Source organism: Capricornis sumatraensis, chromosome 2 (genome assembly GCF_032405125.1).
Source record: "Capricornis sumatraensis isolate serow.1 chromosome 2, serow.2, whole genome shotgun sequence".
Classification (NCBI taxonomy): domain Eukaryota; kingdom Metazoa; phylum Chordata; class Mammalia; order Artiodactyla; family Bovidae; genus Capricornis; species Capricornis sumatraensis.
The window spans coordinates 181056878-181081384 of NC_091070.1; the positions used below are offsets into that span (position 1 = coordinate 181056878).

General features: G+C 45.6%; 2 protein-coding genes across 3 annotated transcripts in view; one reads left to right on the forward strand and one right to left on the reverse strand.

Annotated features, from left to right (window-relative positions):
• JAK1 (Janus kinase 1) overlaps positions 1 to 21205 on the forward strand; it is a 245042-nt gene extending 223837 nt beyond the window's left edge. For both annotated transcript variants that reach the window (XM_068964049.1, XM_068964048.1), the window contains exons 12-25: positions 4381 to 4487; positions 7436 to 7579; positions 8307 to 8394; positions 8861 to 8988; positions 9623 to 9758; positions 11493 to 11644; positions 13968 to 14118; positions 14234 to 14328; positions 15394 to 15586; positions 16515 to 16639; positions 16997 to 17169; positions 18735 to 18852; positions 19115 to 19225; positions 19857 to 21205. In XM_068964049.1, coding sequence (XP_068820150.1) covers positions 4381 to 4487; positions 7436 to 7579; positions 8307 to 8394; positions 8861 to 8988; positions 9623 to 9758; positions 11493 to 11644; positions 13968 to 14118; positions 14234 to 14328; positions 15394 to 15586; positions 16515 to 16639; positions 16997 to 17169; positions 18735 to 18852; positions 19115 to 19225; positions 19857 to 19970 — 1835 coding nt within the window. In that variant the 3' untranslated portion in view covers positions 19971 to 21205. The remainder of the gene's footprint in view (positions 1 to 4380; positions 4488 to 7435; positions 7580 to 8306; positions 8395 to 8860; positions 8989 to 9622; positions 9759 to 11492; positions 11645 to 13967; positions 14119 to 14233; positions 14329 to 15393; positions 15587 to 16514; positions 16640 to 16996; positions 17170 to 18734; positions 18853 to 19114; positions 19226 to 19856) is intronic.
• Positions 21206 to 23320: 2115 nt separating this feature from the next.
• RAVER2 (ribonucleoprotein, PTB binding 2) overlaps positions 23321 to 24507 on the reverse strand; it is a 141324-nt gene continuing 140137 nt past the window's right edge. Inside the window, exon 12 of the mRNA XM_068961220.1 lies at positions 23321 to 23467. Coding sequence (XP_068817321.1) covers positions 23321 to 23467 — 147 coding nt within the window. The remainder of the gene's footprint in view (positions 23468 to 24507) is intronic.

A 24507-nucleotide genomic window follows, 5' to 3' on the forward strand; every position in this document is an offset into this window, starting at 1 on the left:
TGTGCAGGCAGTGAGGAGTCATGGGTGGATCACGGAGTGAAATGGATAGAAGAGGCGAGGAACTCGGCCACTTTTATTATTAATTTTTGTTGTAAATTTGCTTTACAATGCTGTATTAGCTTCTGCATTGCAAAATGGACCAGTCATACATATACATATATCCCCTTGCTCTTTTTTTGAAATTGAATTACAATGTTATATTTCTGATGTACGGCAAAGTGATTCACATATCTGTATATTTTTTTCAGATTCTTTTCCATTATAGTTTAGTACAAGATGCTTAATATAGTGCCATGTGGTATTCAGTAGGACTTTGTTTACCTATTTTTATATATAGCAGTTTGTATCTGCTAATTTCAAATTCCTGATGTATCCTGACGTGCACTCCATTTCATTTTTGGTAACGATAAGTTTGTTTTCTGTGTTTGTGAGTCTGTTTCTGTTTTAGGAATAAGTTCGTTCCATATGTAAGTGATCATATGGTTTTTTTCTTCTCTGTCTGACTTACTTCACTTGGTCTGATAATCTCTAGGTCCATCCATGTTGCTGCAAATGGTGTTATTTCGTACTTTTTATGACTGAATAATGTTCCAGTGTGTATGTGTGTATCAGACATACATTGTATGTGTGTGTGTATTTATAAATGTTTCTCTGTATTGCACATCTTCTTTATCCATTCATCTGTCAGTGGACGTTTAGGTTGTTTCCATGCTTTACTGAGATATGTTCCCTCTCTGTCCGTTTTGAATGGATGTTGAATTTTATCAAATGCTTTTTCTGCATCTATTAAGATGATCATGTGGTTTTTGTCTTGGTTATCTGGGTCATGAAGATCTTTTTTGTATAGTTCTTCTGTGTCTTCTTGCCACCTCTTCTTAATATCTTCTGCGTCTGCTTATTCCATACCATTTCTGTCCTTTATGGTGCTCATCTTTGCATGAAATGTTCCTTTGGTATCTCTGATTTTCTTGAAGAGCTCTCTAGTCTGTGTTTTAATGGAGTGTGTCTGTGAGTCTTTACGTTCGTGGTGGGCAGAGGAAGCAATACCAACACAGAAAGGGGCCTGGGTGCTTGATGTTTGAATCGCTTTTTGGTCTCCTAGCAAGGCAGTGTCATTGAACTTGGTGAAAGAGGAAGGACTTGGGTGCTTGTTGATCAGATAGGGTTTCCTGCCAGCCTGAGGGTGTAACTTGCAGCCTTTGTTTTTGTGCTTGAAGATACCCTGCAAAGGTAAAAACACATCTGCCACTTGACTGTGAGACCTCAGGGTGAACTCTAACCTTAGAGCCCAGCAACCCTATTCACTCGCATAATCTCTCCTTCCAGATATGAGAGGCCGTTTTCGCTTTCCTCAGGATTAGTGGGTGCAGGCCGAGGCTGAGGAAATGGAGAGCCGCAGGCCCGGGAGGCGGGGTGGCGGCACGGGCTGGAGACGGGGATGTGGTTTCTCTGCTGGAATTTGCTGGGAGGCCGCTGGTGCAGCTGCCACCCTTGCTGGAGACTGGCGGCTGCGGCAGGAGAGGCACAGGAACAGGCCTGAACCCTCCTCTCGGCTTCTGCTGGGGGTTCTGGAGCACTGCGCTGAATGTGATGTTCAGTGTTTGTCTCTCCACTTGATTATAAATGCTTAAGGCAGGATCTGGGTCCCACCATGATGATTCATGGGAGAGGCAGCCCCCAGCACAGAATGGGCGCTCCCTCATGTCTGTCGAGTGAATAGTTACAGTGGTAGCTACCACATTGGTGTGTACCTACTAATCCCAAGCAGTTTATCTGCATCTTTAAGTTAGCTCTTTGTAGCTATTATAAATATGAGGAAATTGAGAATCAGAGATGTTCACTGGCTTGTTCAAAATCACACAACTGGTCTCTGAGAGTAGCAGGGAATAATAATGGTGATGATAATGGCTGCTGCCATCTATTATCACATGAGTAATTCTGAAGTTTGCCAGGCACCGTTTGAGGTTCTTTCATGGTTTAAGTTGTTTAATCTTCATAATAATCCATAGTATATTGTTATCCATTATACTTAACCCAAGATTGCTTAGGTAGTTAGAGGAGGCATGGGAATTTGAACTCATGTGTTCTGACTCCAACCGCAGTGATCTTTCCCCTATATCACACCCTCTGCAGAGTTACAAGTGCAGTTACCAGCCCAAGACTCTGGGGTGAGAGTCAGTTCTCCTGACCTTGGGGATGGGTGCTGTGGGGGGTAGAGTGAGACTCTGCGGTATGTGGGTGGCTTTTCCACGTAGGCCCTCAGAAGCCTCTGTCTTTCCTCTGCCACCTGCAAATTAGGGAAGTGGCGCAATTGTGAAAACTGAAGAGAGTGTCATTTGGTGTTTCTCAGCGCCTCAGCCCTTCTGAGCCCTGGCTTCCGATGGCCAGACCCCAGCCTAGGTTTCACACTGAAATGCACCCAAGAAACTTCATGGAATAAATAAAATCAGGCGGCCCCTCAGAATGAGTGTGATAGTCAAGAAAGTCTACCTCTCTTGTGCCTTGCCCAGTGCTGCTGCCCCTCTCCAAGTCTGAGGGTGACCGTGTTAAGAGACGGGGAACTGTTGACCAGTCACCACCGATTCTCCCATGTTCTCATCCGTGCAGTCAAATCTTGGAGCTTGATTTCTACCTGGTTCACCTCTGACACTGAGGACTTAGCAGATCATTGCCAAAGCTGCAGGAACCAGGTGGTACAACACAGATGAAGGTGCTGACAGGTGTGACGCCGTTCATCGTCACAGGGGCTGCCAGTTATGGGGCAGTCACCTCCCACCAGGCATTGACCTCCACGAGCATCATCTCGTTTATCCCTCACAGCACCCCAGTGAGGAGCATAGCTGTGTGCCCCATTTTGTAGTGAGCAAACAGGTTCTTGGATGTTTAACAGCTTTCCCCACTCTTGATCCTAGTTCCATGTTCTCTGAAGTGGCCATGCTAATAATCAGCCCACAAACGGCCCCTGTTCCCATTCTCTTCTCTGATTTCCTCAATGGCTCCACTGCCTAAACCTTTCCCTTGGGCACCATTCAGGTGGCCCTTTCTTCATGTCTTTTCTCCAGAGTTGTCTGCTTGAACCTGATTTTTCCCAGGTAGTGGGGGTTAGAGTCAGGATAACAGAATGGAGAAGAGGAGACTCTGAAAACGGGGGTACTCAAGGTATGATAACGGAGGAGCCTGTATCTGAACCAGCTTTTGGCTCCCAGATTTGTACTCCCTTCCACTAGGGCCAGGCATGCTGTGGAGGCAAGAGTCTGGAGCCAGTCCTGAAAGCAGCATGAATCCAGAGCCTGACCTTGGGCAAATGATTTAATAGCTCTGAATCTGTTTTCTGATCTATAAAGGGATAAGAATACTATGTATCTCATAGGATTGTCATAAGGACAGGAGCTAATGTGTATAAAACTCTTTAGGACAGTGGCTGGCACAGAGAAGTAGTCAGAAAGTGTGAGCTGAAAAAAAAAAAACCAAAACACAAATCCTGCCTGGCAGGATAGAGGATTTGAATCACTTGGCCCATTGCTCGCAGACAGTGGATGAATACTCTCACGACTGGTCCGATCTGGAAGGTGCTTTCTTCCCTCACAATAACCTTGGAATTCAGAGTGGCTCCACGGTGGGACAGTGACTTGCATGGATTATAAATTCCCAGTTAACCACCTGTGCTGACCCTGAGTTAGCAGATTTTATAAGGGGTCTAGTTTGTTATTTGAATCAGTAGAATCTGGGGAATGGTCTGCTTGAAATCTGAACATTCAGCCAGCAGTTCACTAAATGCCTCCTTGTTGTTGGGCACTGCCGGGAACTAGAAAGCCTCTGGCACAGCCTTCTTTTTTGGGTCACCCACCCTGTTCTTCATGGAACTTAGGTTTTTAACCCTTCTATTTTGGTTCCTGTCACTCTGATGTGCTTCCTCTATCCTCAGTTCTCATCCTTCAGCCCACTCCCTGTTCTTCATTCGTACGTTTAACAACTGTTTACTGAGTGCCTACTGTGTACCAGGCTGTGCAGGCAGAGCAGGAAATAATATAGACACAGGCCCTACCTTACAGAGTTTCTGTTCTCAGCTTCTAACATTTCATTTCCTCCCCTGACTTATCTTACCAGTACAGATCCTGCTGTATCAACCCCGGAGTGCCTGCCCTTTAAGAGTAGCGGCACAGGTTTTGATTGATTATTTGATTCACATTGGCTCTATTATTAGCCTTGCTGATGAGCTCCTGGAGGGCAGGAATCGAGTACTTAGTAAATCTTTGTTGAGTGACGGAACCAACAAATGCACACGTATGTGTTGAGCAAGCCCATGGCCGAGAAGATGTTGGCAACTGGGACCTTAGACCTTCCCTGCTCCCCTCAGACTTCTCTCTCTTTCTTCCACAGAAATCTCCAATCTGCTGGTGGCCACCAAGAAAGCCCAGGAGTGGCAGCCTGTCTACCCCATGAGCCAGCTGAGTTTCGATCGAATCCTCAAGAAAGATATTACACAAGTGAGTCATTGCTGCCATACCTGGGTCCATTCCTGGCCCTGCCTCCTCACAGTGGAGAAGCCTGGGGAGAAGAAAGTCATGTTTGCAGAGACCCTGATGAACACGGGGACTTCCCTTTCATAGGTGAAGCTGGTCAATGAGCAGGCGCCCTGCTGTCCACCCGGCCTTGCTGATACACCCTAGACTTTCTCCCTGAAAGAGATGGCTTAGTCAATTTTTGAATGGTTATCTAGGGCTACAAAGACCTTCCATTCCCGGTTCCTATAGTTGTAGGGACTAACCCTAGAAGTAGATGGAGAATTTGGTGGGAATGTTGACAGATCTCCATAGGGGATTATCTCCACAGGGGCCATGATGACTCTCATGGCCCCAAAACATGGTTTGTGACAAGGTGCTTCTGAATTTCAGTCCTGGGCTTTCTGATGACATTTCCAGATGGAACAAAGCTGAGGGCACTTAGAGCACAATGAGGGAGCAGGAGACACACAGTTCAGAGCTGAAGGAGAGAGCTGTGCCAAGAAACTGATCCCTCAGACCAGTGTTCCAGCCTCCAGAGGGCTGTGGCCCAGCGTCTGCAGCCTTGGGCAGGCCCAGTTTCCCTCATAGCTGCCCTTGGGCCTTGTAGGGTATGAGGTCCAGGGAACCCCCACTTTCTGTTCTGCACCCCCCTCCTAATCCCACTGACACAGGGGGAGACTAAGCCAGCATGCCAGCAGCCTGGGAGGGAAGGAAATCTATGCAGGCCGCTTACCGCCCCAGAGAGGCTACCCCACCTTGGAGGTGCTGGAGGGCAAGTCATGGGCTCACTCGTTGAGGACCAGGCAAAGGGTGGCAGGCCTGAGGCTGGGTTGTTCATCTGCTTTTTGAAATCAGTTCCTGAAATTATTGAGAAGGTCTTGAGGGAGTGGAAGTCCACAGTGGCAAATGCCCTGCTTCACTATGTAAATGCTTTCCTGAGGGCAGATCTCACTGTTCTGTCCCTCGGGGTATCAGAGCTGTGTCCAGAGATGGGCAGCACCCCAACCTCTTTTCTTCCTGGAACTTGACGTGTACCCAGGGTCTTCCTTCTCTCCTTCCCCTTGGGCCTCTGGGCTGTTCTCTGTGTCTCCAGTGTTTATTTAGCCAAGAGTGACTGAGCACTTCCCTCTGCCAGGCATGACCGCCACCCTCAGCAGGCACACAGTCCAGTGGGGGAGGCAGATTCTTATCTATCTTGAGTAGATAATTAAACTACCAGGAGACAAGTCCCAAGTAGAGAGGTACGGCAGGATGTGGGACCGTCAGACAACCATGCTGCCTGGTCTTGGGATAGCAGTGGCATCCTGGAGGAAGTGGCATCAAAGCAGAGCCCCAGAGGATGGACAAGCACTCAGCAAAGACAGAGGGTGCAGCGTGGGGGGAGGCGCTGTGGAATCCTTACCACATAGTGCTGTGACTTGGCCCCCAGAATAAGCAATGCTTCTGGGGGAACAGTAAATTATTCTGAAAGCATATGGCTTTTACAGGATGTTCTGGGAACACAACTTGCCATAACCTTAATGAATCGCTTCATGACAGATGCAGCTTTAATGAATAGTCACAGGGCCTTGCCAGGATATAGTAGACAGGGCAGATGTACCACCATTCTGCTGTGACAGATGACAAATGGTGGCATTTGTGCAAATTAATATACCAAATTAACGATTGTGTACATTCTTAAGAGAGACAGAAATCAGCCTAGGGAGTCAGCCACAAAGCATTTTCTGCATTTAGAGGAGATCCTAGGATGATATATATCAGTAGAATGATAGAACTCCCAGTTACACACGTTTTGTGGGGTAAATATCATTAGCTTGACAATGCCTGAGTTTCGTGACTCACGTTTGGATTCACTCCAAATAGTAAGAGTATTTAATTCAGAATTATTAAAACTTAAGCTCTGTGTGTGTGTGTTAGTCGCTTAGCCAGGGCGAGAATACTGGAGTGGTTTGCCATTTCCTTCTCCAGGGGATCTTCCTGACCCAGTGATCGAACCTGGGTCTCCCACATTGCAGGTAGAGTCTAAGTTTAAGCTAAAAGGGCCTTAAAGACAGATCATTGTTCGTTGTATGTTCAGGGCCTTGGGCAGATGATCTCATTTAGTTCTCATGCTGCTCATTTGGTTTTATTACCTTTTCATATGTGGGGAAACTGAGGCCTGTCCCTCCTGGGTCTGCCTCTGCATATCAGTAACCTTCCTCTAGGGAGAGCTAGGGCATGTGTGTGTGCAAATTGTACCGCTAATTTGAAAGTGGCACACCTATACCTGTGTATCAGATGGGTAGAAAATGAATAGGTGTGAGGGGGCGATTAGACAAAACACATTGGCCAACAGATTAACTTCTACTCACTGTGTGCCAGGAACTTTTCTACCTAATTCTTTGTTTGATAATTAACACCAACCCTAGGAGACAGGTATACTATTACCCCATTTACAGAAAATGGGTGCAGACTGAGTGTGATGAAAGAAAGTCTCCCAAAGGCCAGTAAGCAGTGGGGCCAGGACTCACAGGCCTGTTCTCCTATTCCCCAGCCTGTGGGTGGAGGAACCTCCTGCCAAGTCCTGCTCTGGAGGCCCAGGGTGGGGACAACGTTGGTGGCTATTAATGGCACTGTTGGAAGTTGTGCGAAAGGTCGCGGTTTTGGCCCCAGGCTGTTCCTGGAGGGAGACACAGCAGGTTGCTGTTCAGAGAATGAGAGGATTGTCTCCTGGGGCCCAGGAAGTGCCTCCGCTGTGTTGGGCCAAGTAGCTCTTTGTTTCCTCTGGAGGCCTGACAGGCCCAGGCCCCGAGAGGTGTGAGCTGCTGGGGCCCCTTTGCTGTTGTCCCACCCGAGCAGTGTGTGTGTCCACCCCCCAAACCCAGAGGACTCAGACCCGCATCACTGCAGCCCCAAGGAGGGTCACACTAACCACCTGCTCCCTCCTTCAGGGCGAGCACCTTGGGAGAGGCACGCGGACACACATCTACTCTGGGACCCTCACGGATTACAAGGATGACGAAGGGACTTCTGAAGAGAAGAGAATAAAAGTCATCCTGAAGGTCTTAGACCCCAGCCACAGGGACATTTCTCTGGCAAGTGTCACCCTCATCACCCTCCCCCATCTCTGCAGCCAGTAGAGCATAGTGGGCCGAGAGGAACCTTTGCCCATTCTGGCCTGTTTTCCAGTCAAGATTCCTTTCTTCAAATAGAATTTTAGGTTAACAAGCGAGGGAGTACAGATACGGTGGATCGAGCAGTCCCCCGACCTTGGCCTGTCCCTCCCTGTCTCCCATTCTCTCCCGTGTCCTTCCTAGAGGTCCACATGGCGGCCGTGGGGCCTTGGGGCCTTGGACACTAGCTGAGTGGTCTCAAAAGCCCTGATGCAGCCCAGGCTGTCACTCAGAGTTTGGAAAAGTAAAGCCCAGAGGAGTGAAATGACTGACCCACGATCCCACATCCTGTTAGAGACAAAGCCGAGTCTTGCAGACATCTGCTGCCTTGGTTTTCCTTTTATTCTAATATAGTGTCAAACGCTGTTGCTTCCCAACCTTTGAATGTCCAGTGAGGAGGTTGCCGCCAGCCTAGCCCACCAGCCCAGCACTGTGTCCTGTGGGGTTTTCTACCTGAGTCCTATGTCCCAGCCAGGTGACCCTCACAGTAGAGGCTTGGCAGTGCCTCCAGGCAGTTGAGGCCAGGCCTTGGGATGAGGACAGTGGTGAGCTTCCCTGGGATCCACTGCCTTCCGTCTCAGCTGAGCCACTTTAGGGTCAGGCCAGTAGAGGCCTGCCCTTGACATGTCTTTGTCCTGTTTCCCCACAGGCCTTCTTTGAGGCAGCCAGCATGATGAGGCAGGTCTCCCATAAACACATCGTGTACCTCTATGGGGTCTGTGTCCGAGACGTGGAGAGTAAGTGTGTCTCTTTGGAAGGGGAGGGTGGCCCTGGCCGGGGAGCGTGGCTGCTGAGAAGATGACTGGGAGCTGACATCTGCTTCATGTTGCCCAGGCTTCTTGCTTTTCTTTCTGTAATCAAGGAATGCAAAGCGCTGAGCAGGTCACTTGCTTAAGCCAGTAGTGGACCTGGAACTAAGTCTCATTTGTTTTTCATTGATTTCTTGAATATTTACTTCTGGCCAGCTCTGGGTCCCACACTGGAAGTGGGGAGTGGGTGGGCTGAGTTCATTGCTCAGAGAGTCAGAATAGAAGGAGCGTCAGGCAGGGCTTGAACCCAAGCCTGTCCGACTCTGAGGCACTGTGCCACTTGCACTGTCAAGCTGAGTACCAGTCACTAAACTGGGCTCTCTTGAGGGAATCAGGGAGGGTGCTGTCCCAGATGGATGTCAGGTTGCAGATGTGGCTGTTTTTGTGTTTGTAGATATCATGGTGGAAGAGTTTGTGGAGGGGGGACCCCTGGATCTCTTCATGCATCGGAAAAGTGATGTCCTCACCACACCCTGGAAGTTTAAAGTTGCCAAACAGCTGGCCAGCGCCCTGAGTTACTTGGTAAGTATGTTCTGATGTCTGTGGTCTCAACCAAGAACCAGAATGTCCTAGTAGGGGAGGCAGGAAGGAGGTACTAACCAAGCAGACTGGAGGGCCCGGGCTCTGTGCCTTTATACAGGTGTGCCTGTATAAAGTGAAAACCACCATCTTGGGCTGTTCTGTGTGCTTACGTATGGATCCTGCTTAGAGGGAAATTTTATCCCTTCAGAAGACTGACTTGGGTACTGCATTGTATGGTGAGAGTAGAAATATTACAATACTCGCTGAATGAGTGAATGAATCTGTTGGGATCAACAGTAGCTCACATTTATTGAATGCTTACGATGCTTCAGCCGTGCATGTGTTTTTAGGCTCTCAACACTTTAATTCTCACAAAAGCCTATGAAGCCTGCCCACCTGCCCCCCACCCCTCACCCCCCCAGTCATCCCTGTTTCCTTGGTGAGGGAAATAGAGCAGAGGGATGTTATAGAACGTGCCCAAGTCACACGGATCATCCGTTGGAGCTCTTGGCTGCCCAGTCTGGCTGGGGCTGGGGGAATGTGGGTTATGGCCTGAGGGCTGGAAACAGGAGGGGCTTGGGAAGGAGGGCAGCAGCACTGCCATTTCTGCTGAGTCAGCGTTTTTGCTCCGCAGGAGGATAAAGACCTGGTCCATGGAAATGTGTGCACCAAAAACCTCCTTCTGGCCCGTGAGGGCATCGACAGTGAGTGCGGCCCCTTCATCAAGCTCAGTGACCCTGGCATCCCCATCACTGTGCTCTCCAGGCAAGGTGCGTTCCCCCTCTGTCCCCGCCTCCGCCCCCCTGCAGGCAGGTCCAGGCCACTGGGGGAGGGGGCTGGGCTGGGGTTCTCTCTCCTTTTAGAAAGCATACTTCTGCAAAAGGTGTCTGTTGATCCTGCCCAGCCCTTGGTGGCGGAGGAGATGCTGTGCGAGGGAGGGTTGGTCTGTGATCTCAAGGAGCTGTCTGTGCAGTAGAAGAAACCACTTGGCCAAGACATATCTGGTCCTTGTGATGAAGGAGCTTGTTTGAGGTGCTGGGGTGGCACCTTGCTCAGAGGGAGGCTGTGGGTCCTGGGTGGTCAGATGGGTGTCAGGAGAAACAGTCCCTGGGTCCTCCCTGTGTTCCTTTTGAAATCCCCTGTAGTGAGTGAGCAGTTTGGGGAGGTGCCTTAGCATCGCTGAGGCATCTTGTCTTTGAATGAGTCATCCTGAGCCGACGACTCCAGAGGAGTGGGCAGACCCGGCAGCTGAAGCGCTACGCAGCGCCGTGCTGTGTCTCTAGGCCACACGTGGGGTCCCAGAGCGCCCCTGGGCCTGGTGCCCCCAACTTGCCATGGCCTGTGATCTTCAGCACTCAGAGTTTTGCCCAGTCATTCAGTCAAGGAATAGACTGAGTTTGGAAGGAAACCAGGATGAAGAACAGGCCTCACATATAAGACCCAAATCATCCATTCTTTGGAAGGCGAGCAGGGAGCATCCTTCGGTACCTTTTGACACTTGCTGTCTGGCCATCGTCCAGCAGTCCTGAGATGGACCCAGCCCTGAACCTGTCGGGGGTCCTATTCTCAGCAAGGGTCTGAGACACAGACACTGGTGACTCTAGAACAAGTAGAGAAGCCTGGGGATGCCGCGAGAGGGGCCAATAAAATGCTGTGAACATTCAGAGGAGAGAGACGACATCCAGGGGTCCCAGAGAGTGATTCAGCAAGGAGGTGGGTTTCATCTGGGCCTTATAGGCCAGTGAGGTGAGCCAGCAGCAAGGCGATGGTAGGTACATGGTCTTAGGGCCCGGCCTGCACTTGTCTGTCAGGAGGAAGGAAGTGAAAAGGTGGGAAGAAGGGCCAACAGGCCTGAGCATCACTGCCCAGCTCAGGAGTGGCTTCTTGCCTGTTTGCATCAGGGGCTGAGAGGCTGCTCCAGGAGGCCACTGAGCTTGTTGAGGGCCATTTCTGTCGACATGGTAGGCGGTCCAAACAGCTCACTGGTCTTGGTCAGCAGCTGGGTGCAAGAGATGTGTGACTTCTTTTGTTCTTTCTCAAATGAAAGAAAACCCACGTTAAAGAAGTGTGACACTGGATGGTGCAGAGTGTGGGGGGACGGGGAGGTTAGCCTGTGCCCACTCTGCGTGTGTCAGCCTCTTCTCCCTGGCCTTCCCTTTCTCAACCCTTTGTCCATGTGACCTCCTCCACTCGGGGGTGCCGTGCTGTTTTTGAAGCCAAAGCTTCAGAAGATGGGCTCCCACACCCTCTTGGGGAGTCTGTGTTAAACAGGCACATCTGCAGGTCCTGTCTCAGATAGGTGCATCAGAAGGGCCAGGGCTGAGGGGCCTGGAAAACTGCCACGTTAACAAGCTTTCCACAGGCTCAGTGCAGCCACGGCCCACGTTTGGAGAACACTGCTTGAAGGCATTTCTTTGTTAACTTCCAGTTCTTGCTGCAGTGGCGGTGATACACTCTCCAGGTATTGCAGACACTGATCTGTGAACGCCTCTTGGCTTTTCCAGAGTGCATAGAACGAATCCCCTGGATCGCTCCTGAGTGTGTTGAAGACTCCAAGAACCTGAGTGTGGCTGCTGACAAGTGGAGCTTTGGAACCACACTCTGGGAAATCTGCTACAATGGCGAGATCCCCTTGAAAGACAAGACGCTGATTGAGGTAAGCAGCTGCTTTCCAGTTGGGAGCTGAGTGAGGGCCCCTTGAACACTCAGGGGCATCTCAGGAATTATCAAGAAACCTCACACTGTGGGAGGAGACGGTCACAGGTTTGACTCTCCTCCACAGGCTTACTGGCTGTGTAGCCTCACACATGTTAGTTTCCTTGGGCCTGGATTCATCATCTATGAAATGGAGATAAAGAATACCTACTTTGCAGGGTTGTTATGACAATTAAGCAAATGCACGTAGAGTGCCAAGTATACAATATGAACTCAGGAACTGATTCTAGCATCTCAAGATTAACACACAAGTATTTATTGAGTCCCTCCTGTGTACCAGGCATTATCCTAAGTAGAAGCTAGGGGTTCACAATGAAAGAGACACAGGCCTTACCTTTCCTTAGTGACCTTAGGGTCTAGAAGGAGAGTTGGGCTAAAATAGCGGTAAGGATCTGAAACCGTCACCCAAAGAGCCGTGCGTGTTGGGTAGGGTAGTGTCATTACCCTTGTTTTACAGGTCAGGTAACCGAGATGCAGGTGGCTCTTGGCCTGGGTTATTTCAGCTAGGATGCACAACTTTAAGGCTAACTCTTGCTTGTTCACTTGCAGAAAGCTAGTAGAGCTTTCTAACTCTAAAGGGATACTGCGGTAGCAGTTACAGTGAAGGACCACTGATCCCGACTCGCTGATTGGCTTTCTGGAATGTGCCTTGTGTGTTTAGCGGGGCAGGCATCACTTGTAGCTGGGAGGGAATGATCGAAGTCCAGGGGAAGGTGGCATTTCAGTCGTCTGCAGGAAGCAGTAAGTGGTTCCATTTGCCTGGAGTGTGGAGAGGAATGACAGGTGAACAGGTGGGAAGGGTTGTGTGAGGTCAGGTTTTGTAGAGGCCCTGAATGCCAGGGGTGATGTGGGACAGTGAAGGGTTTGGAGGCCAGCCCTGGCATGGTGCACTTGGACGGTAGTCGGATGGACAGGCTGAGGAGAGGGCGGGGCACAGAGTCCCCTGCAGTGCTCAGTGGTGAGAGCCAGGAAGTGGCAGTGGGGATTCAGCATGGAGGGTGCGCTTGGGGGAGATACCAAAGAGGCTGAAGACCCTCTACCCAGTTAATCTCCTGACAGATGAATGTGGTGCAAGACTTGGGCAAGAGGAGTTAAACTAAAACCCATGGAGAAATCAGCACCTCTTTAGATCTGCTATTTGGAATTTTCAGCCAGGAGTTTTGGGAGTAATTTTAACTTCCTTGGAAACAAAACAGCATACCATTTGCTGTCAGTATTTTTTGAGCACCTTGTGTTTACCCAGGGCTGAGTAGAATATGGAGATAGGATAAGCAAAGGTCTGCACTGGAGCCTAGAAGAGAGAGAGACTCCAAGGCAGGGGCAGCCCTCAGCTCCTTAATTCTCTCCTTAATTCTCTTCCTTTTCCTCCTCTCCTCTGGGGCCTAACCCCCCACCCCATACCAGGATCCACAGGGACCACAAGAGAAACCAGTACCCTTGAGATTCAGCTACAGACCAGAATCTGGAGTGTAGTAAATTCACTGAATTTTTTAAATGATTTAAATAAATCAATCATTTGTTTCAAAATTTTAAAGTAGTAACCACTTGATGAGAATTTGGAAAGTAGAGAAAGCTATTTTTAAAAAAGAAAATATTAATCACTATATTCCAGTCACCCTTGACTAATATTTAACACTTTGGCATATTGTCTTCTGATCTGTTTGTATCAATTTTTTAAACAAAATTGGGACCATGCTAAATCATTATTTTTTCATTTAATGTTGTAATTTCCTATATGATTAAATTGATGTAAGAGTTCATTGTTTCATTAAATTCTAATTTATTTAACTAAAATTAGATACTTGGTATTGAGATTGTTTTCGTATTTGTAATGTCCTATTTAATTCTGCAGGGAATATCTTTAAACATAAATCTTTGTTTATATCTGACTTATTTATGAGTCATTCAGTAGTTGCAATTAATGAGTCAAAGAGTTTGAAAAATCTGAAGATTTCTACACATGTTGCCAAGTCATATTCCAGAAGGTTGCATGACTTTGTTGCAGGAATACAGCTTATTTGGGACTGGGTGGTATATACTGCCTATTTTCCTTGAATTCAGACTATTTTTGTATCAGGACTAAGATTTTCCACAGCTGTAAAAAAAGGCAACAGTAGCACTCACATTTATGAAGTCTACCTTTAAAAAGCAGAGCTGTTGGGAATTAAATTAGGGATTATTAGGTAACTCTTTCTGACCTGGGGTTAAAAGGTTTGTAGGTGGTCGCTCCTTTGGTTTCTTCAACGTGGTCCTCTTCTTTGCAGAAAGAGAGATTCTACGAAAGCCGGTGCAGGCCAGTGACTCCGTCTTGTAAGGAGCTAGCTGACTTGATGACCCGCTGCATGAACTACGACCCCAACCAGAGACCCTTCTTCCGAGCCATCATGAGAGACATCAACAAGCTGGAGGAGCAGAGTAAGGCTGCCTCACGTTGTTTAACCGAGACCAGCCAGGGCCCGGGGAGGGGGTGGCAGCTTGGAGCCGCAAGGGGCAGTCACTCCTTTTTAACACGCTTTCTCTCTTCTGTTAGATCCAGACATTGTATCAGAAAAAAAGCCAACAACTGAAGTGGATCCCACACATTTTGAAAAGCGGTTCTTAAAGAGGATCCGTGACTTGGGAGAGGCAAGTTACACTCCTGATCGTTCCCCTCTCTGGACATCTAGAGCCATTCTCCATTCTCTCTCATTTCAGGTCAAAGTTTATAAGAGAAAGCATCTTCCAGTGTTTTCTCGGGGATAGTGTGTTTCTGCATTTGACAAAGAGTGGCAGCATGCACACGTCCGCCTGTTCGTGCACCCAGGACGCTGGTCAGCTCCTGCAGGAGCTGCCTCTGTCCCTTTTTTAAAAAATAAGGGTCAGAGAATATAAAGGGAGAGGCCTGGGGGATGGGCATAGATATGGTGGAAATAGAACAATCGCTGCCTCTGACTTTTTTGGGAATATGTATCCCGTGAGGCTGCTTAAACGAATGGTGGATTTACTTCACAGAACACTGAAATAGAATGCTAGCTTTTCTTCTGGACCTTGAATGGCAGTTCCCTAACAGGAAATGTGACTAGAGAAGCTACTGGATTTGCATCTTCATACAGATTTCCTGTCGTTTATAAAGACTGTCCCATCTCGGGTACCCGCCCTGTGCCAAGGCCGGGTGCTGGCACTCTGCAGGCACAGTGGTCCCGCTTCCTCACAGCATCCCTGGGTTTATTGCCATTGTGCACACTGAGCACCTCTGGAGCCAGCTGGGAAGACTGGGTGACCAGGCCCACCTCACTAGTAGGTGGCTTAGCTGGGATCTAATCCCCATCTTCTGAAGACCCATGCCTTGCCTTTTGTGGCCACATTGGGATGCCTCCTGTAGCGTGGACCCAGGGCTGTCAAAGCATGCCATGGTTGTGCCACCTGACACTTCCATTTCCTTGTGAGTTACACTTTCATGGAAACTAGGATTGATGTGTTGGTTCACCAGTCACCAGAGCCTTTGCTTGTCTTAGCGCAATAATAGAAGAAGGGATGGCATGTCAGCCAAGTGGGGAAGGGCGCAGGGAGTAGGAAGAGACAGGGTAGGAGTTCAGGGTCAGGCTGTGTGTGCCCTCCCCGGCCTTCAGAGGAGCAAGCCTCGTCTTTGAGTGTGTCCTGCTGACCCAGGCTGGCGCCTCTGTGATCAAGCATGTGCATCTTTCCCTCCAGGGCCACTTTGGGAAGGTCGAGCTCTGCAGGTATGACCCTGAGGGGGACAATACAGGGGAGCAGGTGGCTGTCAAATCCCTGAAGCCCGAGAGTGGAGGGAACCACATTGCTGATCTGAAGAAGGAGATTGAAATCTTAAGAAATCTTTATCATGAGAACATCGTGAAGTATAAAGGCATCTGCACAGAAGACGGTATGTTATACAAAGTGTGGTTTGTTTAAAGACTAAGTGGCTGTCTGGGGTCACATAAAGGCTAGAGCTGAGCAGGCCACACCCTCAGCCTCATCTGGGCTGCCTGAATGCTAGCTGATAACCGCCAGAGCTCTAGGACTTCCAAGCCATACACAGTCAGATCCCTCAGCATCTGCAGAGCTTCCGAGACTACCCAGCCTCCCTCCTAGGCAGGGGTGATTCCAGCATTGTTTCTTTAGGTGGCTACTACACCCACACTGGGGATTAGATTTCCCGTTCCAATACTTAGCACATTAGGCCAGATGAAACTGACACCCACTGCTCTCTTTTACCTGCTTTTCTGACCCAACCTTAGGCAGGGCATTTAGTTTTCTGGTTGTCTAAATCAAAGTGGCAAGTAGTGTTTACTATTAAATGTATCTTTTTTACAAGCCACTACAGCACTCATGTTAGTGTACTTTAAAATTTGTAGTGAAAACGATGTGGCTCATGATTTTTAAAAATCATTTGCCGAGTGCTTTGCAGAACACTGTGTTGTCTGAGTGAGTGGTGACGACCCTGGGGTAGGTACCCTGGTCACTCCTGAAGATCCCGAGTCTTTGGAACCTCTGGGGTTAAGCAGCTTGCCTGTGGTTTCAGGGTTGATGCTGAAGTCAGTTCAGGCTCTCTGTCTCCAAATCCTGTGCCCTCTACTCGTCCTTCATTTGACTGCCTTGTACTGATGGGTTAGATTGAGGGCAGGAGAAGAGGGTGACAGAGGGTGAGATGGTAGGATGGCAGCACTGATTCAATGGACATGAACTTGGACAAACTCTGGGAGATAGTGAGGGGCAGGGAAGCCTGACGTGCTGCAGTCCATGGGGTTGTGAAGAGTTGGACACGACTTGGCAACAGAACAACTGATGTTTTTTTTTTCCCCCCTAAACAGGTGGCAATGGTATTAAGCTCATCATGGAGTTTCTGCCTTCAGGGAGCCTTAAGGAATATCTTCCAAAGAATAAGAACAAAATTAACCTCAAACAGCAATTAAAATATGCTGTTCAGATTTGTAAGGTAAAAAGGGAAAAAAGAAAAAACCTGGTAAAAATTTAAAAATCAGGCACTCTGTCCTGAGTAATTGGTTTGTAATTAGGCTACAAGTGGGAAACTTCCTGATAATTATACTGAGTTTATTTTGTTCTGCTTGATGTGGATTGAAGTTAGCCTCTACTAAGAAAGTGATGGTTTCTTTAAATATGTATTTCTTTGAATCAGGTTGGTCTTACTATTTTTGCATAAAAGTAAAAACAAAAAAAGTGATATGTGAATGAAATGACATTTGTATCTGTGTGTGTGTTACAAAGTGGCAAAGACAAAATCCGGTCTGATTTCATGTCAGCAGCACACTCTGCCTTTGCTTCTCTCCCTCAGGGGATGGACTATTTGGGTTCTCGGCAATACGTTCACCGGGACTTAGCAGCAAGAAACGTCCTTGTTGAGAGTGAACACCAAGTGAAAATTGGGGACTTTGGTCTAACCAAAGCCATCGAAACTGATAAGGAGTACTACACAGTCAAGGACGACCGGGACAGCCCTGTGTTTTGGTAACTGAATCAAACAGATTTCCTCAGTGCTTCAGAGGGCTTCCACTGTTCTGCTAGGTCCTGTTTAGATATGTTAAATTCTCTTATTGGTCCAGATTAGAAAAGACTTAGATCATTTGGAATTGACTAATTTTTGCCTTCAAGAAACAGCTCTTAAGCTGTTTCACTGAAAGCCACATTACATGGCAATGTCTGAGCTTCATAGGCAACATCTTCCAATGAAGAAATCTAACAGCAGTCAGCATCTCTGTCTTCCCTTGGGAAGGCATGCCTCTGACACAGTTCTTAAAACTGTTAGCGGCCAGAGTAGTCAACAGCTATGCAGAGGAAGCTTGGAGGGCAAGTGTGAGGTGACGAGGTGGCTTTGGCAGATTCAGGGAGAATGCAAGAGCAGAGGAAAATCCATGGGCGGTTTGGCTGTCTTGTCATGAATCACCGGTGTCCTGGTTGGAAGGCCGCACCCCAACTTCAACCCCTCTCGGTCTGGCACACTGTCCAAGGGGGAAGCTGCTGAGTCTGCACTCTGCCCTGTCCTGTAGAACTCAGCAGCACTGCGGTGCATCCTACATGGGCAGCGGTGGGTCTTTCCCACCCAAGGAGCCCAAACCTCCATTTACTCATTGCATAGTCAATGGATAAGTGAATTCATTTATTCAAAGGAATACCTATGAAGCCCCTGCTTTGTGCCAGGTACTAGAGATTCAAGGGTAAATAAGATGAGCGAGTTTAGAATTTAATGGGTGAGGCAGCTAGTTTCATGGTGCCATAACCATAGAAGCGTTCGGGCTTGGTTTTCTGGAAGTTCTGTTAGGCTAAGTCCTTAAAAGATTCCTGGAGGGTTGTAAAGATGGGTAGAAGAAGGCATGTGTGTGATGGCAAGAGCAAGACAGAGCAGTGGCTGTCCCAGGAACTGGAATCAGCTCGATGTGTCTGGATGGTGAAAGGTCTCTGCAGTTGCTACGGCAATGCCCTAGACACTTGAGTTTTGGAGCTGGGGTTTTGGGGTGCTGTTGGAAGGATTAAGCATGGGGGCTTCTGTTTAAAAAGATCACTGTGGGGAGGAGAAGAGCAAGATTGGAGCCAGGGAGTCTGATTTGGAGAGGGGCATTGATGGCATGAACTAGGGCTGTGATTTGGACAGTGATGGTGGGGTTTAGGAGCAGTGAGTAGGTTTGAGAAGTATTTCTGAGACCGGTTATGCCTCAATTTCTAGCTCAGGCAATGGATAACATTCACCAAAACAACAGATACTGTAAGAGGACTGGGCAGTTAGGTCACTACTCACTCACTGTGAGCTTGCAGGCAGATAAAACCTGGGCCTGTGGTCATCGCCTCCTCCCACACCCCTCCCCAGGGAGAGCCTGTGCGGTGTGAACTGAGGGCCCACAGGGATACTGTTCACATCAGGTGTGCACCGGGGCAGCATGTGTGTGATTAACATGTAACATACACTTACATGTCTTTGAATGTTATATTCTAAGAAGTCAGCTCTCTGGGCTGAGTTACTCTGATGTTTTTTGGTATGTCCTTCCCAGGAAATGAAGTTTCTTGTTCTGCTCTTTCAGGTATGCTCCAGAATGTTTAATTCAGTGTAAGTTTTATATCGCCTCTGATGTCTGGTCTTTCGGAGTAACTCTGCATGAGCTGCTTACTTACTGTGATTCAGATTCCAGTCCCATGGCCGTAAGTCACACTTGTCCTTTGTTTGAATCTGGCCCCCAATGAAAATGTGTCCATCCCTTTGCTTTGTAAGTTTAGTTCATAAAGAATCAGTCAGTGTGTTGTAATGGAAAGGAAAAGCGTCTTGGACTTTCACTTTGAGTTACTAAGGAGAAAAGCCTGTTTGTTTTCATTTCCAGTTCTAGAAATTTTACCTTAACCTCTCTGGAGTTTATATAAATATGTGCAAAAAGTAAAATATTTCATTTGATTTTATTTTTCATAGTTGTTCCTGAAAATGATAGGCCCAACTCATGGTCAGATGACGGTAACAAGACTCGTGAATACATTAAAAGAAGGAAAACGCTTGCCATGTCCACCTAACTGTCCAGATGAGGTATTTATGGGCCATTTCACAGTAATAAAACTGTTTTCACTGCTTGCATTTTAAAATAGATTTCTGATGCTGAATTTCGGCTGAGAAAACCATCTTTGGGGCAAATGACAACCACATATTGTGTTCAAAGGAAGGAATTCCCTCCAATAGCAGGCTTACCTCAGTGAGCACCCGAAAGGAGCATATTTTGATGTTGCCTTATTGTGACAATCAGTTTTCTGTATTTCTAACTGAACTGCTTCAAGACTAACTCTTTAGAATCTCTAAGTACACTGAATAGTATGTCTGAGCCAAAGAATGGAGCAGCCAGCGTGGAGACTTGTAGTTTAAACTGAGCTATAACGTCATCCTTAAATTGGCTTAGAGTAATTTGTAACCTGGATTTTTTGCAAGGTCAGTTAAGCCATGAACTTCTCAAATATTAAAATACTTATAATATTAAATATTAATATTTAATACTTACAGATGTGCCATATTTTCTATATTTTAAGTTATTCAAATACTCTTGTTTTATGGTAGGACTTAAGGAAACTCATTCACATTTTCAAAATTATGTTCTTCCTCTTGATGTTTATATACTTAAAAAAAAAAAGCTCCTAAACATTTTTACTGTTTTTTTTTTTTTAAATAGGTTTATCAACATATGCGAAAGTGTTGGGAATTTCAACCATCTAATCGGACAACCTTTCAGAACCTTATTGAAGGATTTGAAGCACTTCTAAGAAGCATGAGTAATAACAGTTAAATTCTATTGTGTATCAAGTCCTCCTACCCCCAACCAGTACCCAAGCCATTTAAAAAAATGTGTTACTGGAAAAAGTTTGTATTCTGTCTAAAAAGATACCAGGGTACGTGTCCATGTATAAAGCACACTATGGTGCTTAAGATGTGTTAAGTACTTCCTTTTTAAATTTGATACCAGTAACATAGTGAAAACCAAAATATTAGAAAGCACTTAAGCACTCCTCCTTTTGGAAAGAATATATCACCGTTTGGTTAGTTTACCATCACAGTTGAGTACCAGAATGGGATTTCTCAAAACAAGAGGAGCGGACCAAAGTAGAGTCTCAAGATGATTGCTTTTTCTTAGCTGCCAGTTGATACGAAATTTTTTTCTGGCACATAAAGATAAGGATTGATGAATTTAGCCAATACTCTAATATGCCCTCAAATTTCAATATCTATACCATGATAGATGAAACATTCTTGAAATATAGATACTGTTAGTATACTATTGTCTCTATACAAAGGTGAGTGGATTCCTGTCAATAGTAGGACATAAACTTTGAGTTGTTTTGCAGTGGCTTAGCTCCTGTCCCCTTGGGTGACCAGTGGTACCCATTTTTGAGAAGACTGGTCATACATACCCAGAGGGGCAGCTGTGGAACAGATACTTTGCTGCATGATGTTAATTCTTGAGAACTAAACCTGTGCCAGTGCTTCCCTAAACAGTATACCTTTAATCAGAACTGAGGCCAAGAACCTGGATTCATGCTTTTCAGAAATGTCAATGTATATCCTTTTGTAACTCTACCACTTTGGGGCAAGCTGTTCCAGCATTGGTTCTGGATGCTGACTGCATATATACCGTGTACGTTGCACTGTTCTTAGAGTGTTTCAGGACTTACCATCCACCTGCAAGAGTCGATCACTATTTTGACCATCACCCTATCATGCAAAACTTGAAAGACCCACCCATACGACTGCGGAGTTCAGGACCCACCAGGCGGTTCTCAGTTTTCCTGGAGACTGCTGGGTCATCAAAATGTCAAATCTGATTCAATGTGAACTGTAGATCTTTTTTGACCAAGAGTCTGCAAAACTTTTTGTTGATGCTATTATTTGTTTGACATCATTATTTTTCCCCCTTAAGCCTGAAAAGAGAGTTGTGTATTGAGTCAATGGCAACAATAAACTTGCCATTTAAATCTGTTCAATAACCTGGCATCACAAATGTCTCTGTCTGTGTCAAACCTGTGGCCACTCTCTATGCACTTTGTTTACTCTTTATACAAATAAATATATGGAGTCTTCACATGCATATGCCTTTTAATATTAAGAGTTCATTTTCAAAGCATTACAAACAATTTGTTTACATAGAAAAATAACAGTATGGACTGGTGGGGAGAGCATGGGTAATGGTCCTTATACTAACACCACTTGAGTCATGTCATATCTCTCATGTCCCATTGGGGCACAGGCCAGTATGGATGGCAGACCCACATCTATTAACTCAAAGTACCTTTTAGTTCTTTCAACCTCTTTCTGCTTATAGTTCTAAAATTTCCATCTTTGCTTTCTTCTACTGTCATAGAGTTACGACAAAGCACTGAAGAGACTTAATGCAGCAGGAAAACAAGAAGTGCAGAGCATGGAGAACCCATTTTTCATCTGCTGAGTCAAAACTGAATGATGCCCATCCTGATTTGGTTATTTATAGGTAGTATACTTACTGGAAATTATCTTAGTTTAACTTTCTAGCTGTCATTTGCCAGTAGAAGTTAATAGAAGCAATACATTACAAATCATATATACCAGTTTTAAACTTCTAAAATAGGAGTGATAACCCTCTATTATAAAGTCCCCCAAATACAAGATACTTAAAGATCTGATTTCAAAAAGACTAGGATCACTGAGACCCTTCAATTCCACATCATCAATTAGTGTCTCATAACAAAGAAAAACTTAGACATTCTGGATAGCAAAAGGGTTTCTCATGCATTTTGAATACCAGGGTCTTCAGGAAATGGTGATGTCAAAAGTTATGTGCAATAAACACAGTTCTTTCGAAAGGAAGCTGGATAAAACTGGGTTAAGCACCTGGATAATTTTTCAGCCTAACAAACACACTGCAACTGAATAAGAAACAAAGCAGAGAGCGAGGTATAGCTTATTATCTAAGAATGGTTATAAATACTGTTGCCTCATAAGCTCCCTTTAGAAATGGCAGAATTGACTGCTTTACTGTGGAAATAGGGCATTTGATGACCAAAACGTGTAAATTAATCATCACTGTTCTACGAAACAAGACTTAGAAACCTTTGTTTCTTGCCACTTACAAATCCGTTGCAAAATTTAAGTCTTTGTAGGTGTAAAATAAAAGGATTAGGGAATTAAATGTATTAGATAAGGAGTCTGTGAACTTTATAAAGGGCCAGATAGTAAATATTTTAGGCTTTGCAGCTACTCAGCTCTGCCACTGTAGCACAAAATTAGCCATAGATGATATGTAAGTGAATAAGCATGGTTGTGTTTGAATAAAATTTTATGTATGGACACTGAAATATGAATTTCAAGTCATACTTTTTTTTCCTCCAAACATTTAAAAATGTAAACATCATTCTTAGCTTGCAGGCAGTACAAAAACAGGTGGAGGACTGAATTTGACTACAGGGAGTAGTTTGCCAACCCCTGAAATTATTACTAGATCACCAAAGCTACTTAAAAAAATACCTTTTTCCCCCACAAGAGGTATTAGTGGTAAATAATATATTAAGTGTAAAGCATCTGTAGTGGTATATACCTTGGACGTCACCTCTGTGTTTGAGTTTTACAATGCATGACTGGTATCGGGGGGGTGAAAATGAAGTTTGCATGTAGAGTATAACATTACCAGTCACTGCATTTTGTACTTGCACTCTGATTCTAGGAAAAGGTCTAAAAATTTGTGAATGAGATTACTTCTAGATAAAGTAAATTGAAATGCACGTTGGCTTATCAGAAATTTATTCTAAGGCTTGGGAAACCAAGAATGTTTCCCATTCTATTGCTTCACACTTCTATATATGGTGTCAAAATTATTCCCAGTCCTAAACAAGGAATATTAGAATATATGTTAATTTCTCCAATGGACTAAGTTAATAGCACATTGATTAAGATGTGTCTAATTCTAGTGGAATATGTCCTCAATTGATGTCTCTTATTGCTACTTACTTTTTTTACTTGGCAATTCTGCCTGCTGCACAACACAGTTCGTTCTGGGAAGTTATAAACCCGTAATTTAAAGGATATGGCTAGTCTGAATGTAGTTAAGGCAGCGATGAACAGCAGAGATACTGCAAAGAACCTTATCAGTTTATAAGGAGAGAACTTAACTCAGTACACTCTCTTCTTTTTTAAGTAGGTTTCCATGTAATATGCTCCTGTGCCCTGAGAATGCTGGTCAACAAATTCCACTGAACCACCTTCTGGGGCAGAGACGAGATATGATGAGCCTCGCTTTTCATTTCTTAAAGATGACACCTATTAGAAAAAGAAACCATAACTAATGCTAAAATCTAAATTAAAATTGGTTGATTTGTTAAAGATATTTATAAGAAAAGCAATTCTACTTGTGATTTGGTATAAAAACAGAATAGCAGGATAAATAACAAAGCTGTAAAAAAACTATACAAAAGTTTCTACATCAGAGTCACGTGAGGAACTTTTGAAGAATACAAACCAGCTTCTTAATGCCCTCCTTCCCCAACTCCCCACAGTTTCGGGAAAGAAAAAGTGACAGTGTAGTTGCTTCTGCTGTTCGTATGTAGATTCAGAATGCCAGTATTCCTCTGAGGAAGGAGCATGGCTAAGGAATTGAACTGCATGTCAAATTAGATGTGAAGTTCATCTAGTAGTAAAAGACGTGGCAAGAGAATAAACTAGTAGGGGCAAAAACTAGCAAATGATGTCCACAAAATAGCATAGTGAAACATTCCAGAGAACAGTAGGAACTCCAACTTTAGTCTACAAAATAAGCGCCTGGAAAGCTTGTTAAAATGCAAATTTCTGAGTTCTATCTCAGATATTCTAATCCAGAAGTGTTCATGATAAGAAGGGCCAAAATGTTCCTCACAAGCAGTCACAGTAATCAATATGATAAATCCAATTATGTCTCACAACTCATGACCACCTAATTCCTCCCAGTTGTAGCTTTGATATTCTTTAGTAAGTTTGTCACACATAGTATTTAATATACAAGAATGTAGAAATCAGTATGGTGCTGGCACAAAAACAAATACAGACCAATGGAACAAGAAGTCCAGAGGTAAACCTACGCACTTATGGGTACCTTATCGTTGATAAAGGAAGCTTGAATAAACAATGGAGAAAAGACAGTCTCTACAGTAACCGATGGTAGGAAAACTGGACAACTGGGTGTAAAAAGAATAAAATTAGAACACTTCCTAACACCATACACAAAGATAAACTCAAAATGGATTAAAGACCTAAATGTCAGTCCAGAAACTATAAAGCTCCTAAAGGAAAACATACGCAGAGCACTCTGATATAAATCACAGCGA